The following is a 5,225-nucleotide window of genomic DNA, read 5'->3' on the forward strand; positions in this document are numbered from 1 at the left end:
GTAACTTATATATATATGTATATGTACATATTTTTTATAAATTTCTGTAATTTACTGTACTTAACTTAATTATTTAACATTTTTTGTTAAATTACTTAGTTGTCAAGCAGTTTACCTAAGTTAGTTTAGTTTACCTAAAGTAACTTTAACAATTAAATTTTTGCATTATTATTAATATAAATTTTATGATGAAAATAGATAAAAAAAGAAGATTAAAGTAGAGTTTGGAAGCTCAAAGAAGTTCTGATCTGATCACGAAACGTTGATGTGCACGCACGATTGTAAAATTAAAAGAAGTACTTTAATATACTATTTTTGTTCCTTAAGTTGATGGTGGCTAGAATTTCGAATAAAACAGTTTAATATTTACACACGTAGAATCGGTTAAATAAAACAAATCCTTATTATTTATAATTATTATAGTATAATATTAAAATATAATAACATATTAAAGTAAAATATAACATAAAATAAAGAATTTTGGTTAGTAATTATTTCTTGAAGAACACATACTCCTGTTTTTTAATAATTTTGATAATTATGTTGAAAGTATGTTTGATTTTTCATTTTATATCTTTATTTTTTTTAATACGTTCACTGAATTCCGATCTTTGCCTAAAACATAGTATTATTTTAAATTATAATAGATAAATAATAATTTATTTAAACTTTATTAAAACTCTAATACTACTCTATATATGTATAAACAGTGAAATGTTTGTTAAATAAAAAGCTACAAGATCTATCCATTCTATCTACAGAAACGTGGCTCCTATATACATTCAATGTGTGGAAAAATAATTTATCTTCACATGATCCGTGATGCTTTTATGAAAGTCTTTTTCTACGCCAGCTATAGTTCCACATTAAGGTGACTATAGTATTCTGAAACAATGTTCTCAAAGGAAATGTGTAACTGAATTGACTTCAGTTAAAAGAATTCTGTAGACCTTTCGGGACAGTTACCTAGAAAGACAACTCTCAGAGTGAAATTGGAGGAGAATGGAATTACAACCTTTCACGTTCAAGGCTAAACGGGGCTGTAACAGGTGACTTGGATTTCGCCTCGTTCCTTGTTGATTCCGTGGCTTCGTTATTGCCATATTACAATATAATGTAAAAAAATAATTTCACTTTCATGCCAATTTCTGTTTACATATAACATAAATAAATTAATTACGGAGAACATAACTGTATGCAAGTATTAAAAAAGGATATAGTTTTTCAAAATTACAAGATTAAAAGTTCTGGTTCATTGTTTCAATAGCGAAATAATTAGACAGAAAAATTAATTTGCTTATTAACCTCAAACTATAATGTTAATTTTCCTTTTGACTTTTTAAAATCTATTTATAAATAGTTTTTGTTGTGTGTTAATTAAATAAATAATGATATTAGCTATTTCAAGAAGAATAATTATTTTTTTAAGAAACTATTTCTTCTAAACATAATAAATAAGTTAAAAATTGATATTTCAAATGGCTTTTAAATATGTATTGAAAAATATTATAATTATTATTATATTGACCACTATTATATACATTTTGAATACTTTGAATTCTGGACAAAAAATCATCTTTATTTTTTCTTTTTAAGCTTCTTTCCAAGTTGTGTGTTCTATTTATGCTTATTCTAATTATTAACCTTGTTCAGTTTGCGTTTTTGTTTTCTTATTGATTTTTGAAAAGCTATTAGTAAACATCTTTCTTAAATAAATAATGAAATATTGGTTATTTCAAGAATTAAAATAATTATTTGTTTGCGAAGATATTAGAATTTCATGACTTTTTGTATATCCAAAATAAATTAAATATCTTAAATGGTTATTAAATTTTTATGTAAAAATATTATTTCTATCATTTATTTACGCTTAGCCCTGAAGTTTATCAACGCCTTCCAAGAGCACAGGCAACTCAACCCGCAACACTCACGGGAGCATTCACCCGTGGTAGTTCATGTTTTCGTTTATTATATATATTTACAGGGGTTTAAGTCAGATTGTTGTGAAACTTTTCAACAATTTGAGTTAAATTCAGAAATAAAATATAGAAGGACTAAACTGTTGAAGAATTAAATTATATCACGACCTCGTCATTTCTCCAATTTGTTGGCTATTTTCAAGTTTTTATTAAGCTTAAAAGTCATATTTATTGTGGACTTTCAAAATGATTAATCAGTTTAAAGTTTAAAAAAAAAATACGTTAACTTTGGTTTATATTATACTTATCCAAACCTAAATTACACGAGTTAGAAATTTATTAAAATAATTAAAGTAAACCACCTTTTTTAAAAATAAAGATAAATGAAGCTATATTTCTCTCATTTTTTTTACTCTCACTTTTATCCCTTCATGGAAGTATTAATATTTCTCATGATTTTTATCAAGAATTTTATTCGCAAAATAACCGTTGAGAACTTAATTAGATAATATAAATAAAAAAAGTAAATGTATAGTATAATTTTTTTGGTAGTTAACAATCTAGAATAGGCAAGATGAAATTTTAAATATTTTAATAGTGTTAGGTTTAACTGGCTTTAAATATAAGATGTGGCATGTAGAAAATTATATTTTGCAACCATGTTATAACACATTTTAATTAATTAATTAAATGAAATTGTAGTAAAATTAACTTTTAATATCAAAGGCAGCATATAATGTGAGTCTAACATGAAAGGCATAAACTTACCTGATCGCACGCATGTGAGTATCGCATGAGGAGCGGTGCTACGACTTGTTCCGACTCCACCTTCAATTCCTTCCGCAGTTGCGTGAACTGGAAAAGAGCGTCTTTATCGCACTCGACCCGGCGCTGGAGGATGGCCAGCAGAATGGCTACGGAACGATTGGAAGTGGCCGGCTCGACTACGTTTAGGAGAGTCTTGTTTTTGATCAGCCGCTCTTGGATATCCGACTGCCGTAAAGAGAGTTGTCGCTGATGCGAAGCTTGAACCGGTGCGTTCGCCTTTCCGTCCTTCTTGCCTGAGAGGCTCAGTTCTTCCAGTTTCTGAAGGGCTGTCTTGTATGTGTCCACCAATCTTTGAAATTCTACTTTGAGGGCGTCGTGAAGGTTAGTAAGGGACTCGTCGGTAGTACCAACGAGTCCGTGCTGACCTAAGCCTTCGACGGCTTTGTCCAATGATCTCCTCTTCACCTGCAGGGCTTTCTTGAGCTTCGGTTCGGAGAGGACTATCACCTTCAGCAATTTCCTGGCACTGCCTAACCAGCGTTCGGCATTTCCAGCACCGGCAAATAACTTGACCAGTTGCATTAATACACAATCAGGCCTCAGAACTTTGATTCCACAATCTGAAGAAAGGAAAACTTTGGCATAGAGGGCCTCTAGAATGGAGACCGAGTGTGGCATAGCCTCAATGAAGAGATCGATCGGCAGTTGACCGAGGATAGTTTTGAACGTCCCGTGCGACAGGCGGTTGATGAAGTTGGCAGCTTCTCTGTACTGAGCATTTTCGTATAAGAGGATAATCCTCTTGACGGCGAACCTCGGGGACACGTCGGCAATGGTCATGGAACTAACCATCTCAGGGAAGCCGTCAACCCAGTTGGAAGCTCTCCATTGCAGCTTCTGGACAGACAGGCCGTGGCGTACCCTCTCCGGCTTGAAGCGCTCATGACTTCTGGCAGGATCTGAGGCATAGGATGCCCAGGTGGCAGAGGGCTCGGCCAGCGGCGGCGGCGGCAGAACGCGTGGATATCCTTCGTAATAACGGTTCATCTCACGGCGGTCATGTCCCGGCCACGACTGACGGAGCGCCCGCTGGAGCGCCCCTCCCCCTCGCCCCACCACCCTTTCCGCAGGTCTGAACCCTGCCTCTCCTCCAGCCTCGTAATTAGGCCCTCACCGGCTACATTTTCGCTAATTGGTTACTATTCAACTGTTGGTACTTCGGCTAATGAAATAATCATCATTTCAACTACAATCACCACCTCTTCATCTCTAACCAAGTATCACTATTAAAAAATAAAATAAAAAAAGATCAATCTTGTTCAGACCACTTACTAAAGCTATGAGATCTAATTAGTTTTAGTTTCGCAAGAATAAATTTTTTTTTTTAAAATTACGTTGATTACAAAAAATTTTTTTTATTGTTTTTTATTTGTAAATACATTATATTCTAGTAAATTTAGCTTTGATAAAAAACTAAATAACTATTTACGTCAAGTGAATTTATCATGATTTACAATATTTCAAGATTTTATTGTTAAATATATTTGGATTGTATAGGTAGGTGTATTTAAACAATTATTTTTTAGTTGTACTATTTTCTTTAAATTAAAATTATACAGATGTTTTATGAATGTTATAGTTTTTAAAATTAATTATAGTTATTATTATTTTAAATGACGTATTAATTATCAAGTTTCATTGGTTTATATAATTCTTTAAAAGTAAAAAATTTAAAACTTAGGCTTGCTTACATTTTTTTCGTTTCATAAGGTCAAAAACATAGTAGCTAAAATAAGTTACATAGAAAAGGGTAATTAAATGAATATTCTGTTGTTATTGTGATAAACTATTTATTTACTTAAATTTTGGAGAATAATTTTGTGTTCATTATACAACTATAATTAAATATCTATAATTTATAATTGGTTATTTAAAAATGTTTATTCAATGTTGACTTTACATTAAAAAATTAAATCACACTGATATCTAATATGAGATTAATATTAATTATATAGTTCAACTAAAGAAAGGAAAAATAGAGATTCGAACTCTCAGAATTGTTGAACGAAGATTGTAGATTAATTCAATCCATTTTACTAATCACAATAATTGGTGGATTAGTCGATAATCGTAACTTGATTATCAAATTAATTGAGGAGAAGATGTACTGTGAGGATTATATTATTTCAGGGATACGATTTAAGTAATTGACTGGTGCAAATTCTCAAATAAACTTTTAATTTTTTTGATATTTGCACATTACAAGTTTTAATATATTAAAACTTATATATATATATGTTTGTGTCCAATATACTTATTTATGTAATTTTAATCTTTGTATACATGTGTTATAGTGTTGTTTTTTAAAAATATTAATAGCTTTTAAATGGGGACGTCCATGTTGGGTTTTATATATGTAAATATTTTTTTCTATAATTGAAATGTTTATATAATTTTTATACTTTTGAATTAAATTTAATTTTATGTGTGATAGAAATTTTTTTTATAATTGAAGTAATGAAAAAATCATATTTAAAG

General features: G+C 30.4%; 1 protein-coding gene across 1 annotated transcript in view; it reads right to left on the minus strand.

Annotated features, from left to right (window-relative positions):
• LOC106684489 (uncharacterized) overlaps positions 1–3,743 on the minus strand; it is an 88,917-nt gene extending 85,174 nt beyond the window's left edge. Inside the window, exon 1 of the mRNA XM_014426608.2 lies at positions 2,688–3,743. Within this exon, the coding sequence (XP_014282094.1) occupies positions 2,688–3,734 (1,047 nt within the window). The 5' untranslated portion in view covers positions 3,735–3,743. The remainder of the gene's footprint in view (positions 1–2,687) is intronic.
• Positions 3,744–5,225: the final 1,482 nt, after the last annotated feature.

This window comes from Halyomorpha halys, unplaced genomic scaffold (assembly GCF_000696795.3).
Source record: "Halyomorpha halys isolate HHAL.00 unplaced genomic scaffold, Hhal_1.1 Scaffold586.1, whole genome shotgun sequence".
NCBI lineage: Eukaryota > Metazoa > Arthropoda > Insecta > Hemiptera > Pentatomidae > Halyomorpha > Halyomorpha halys.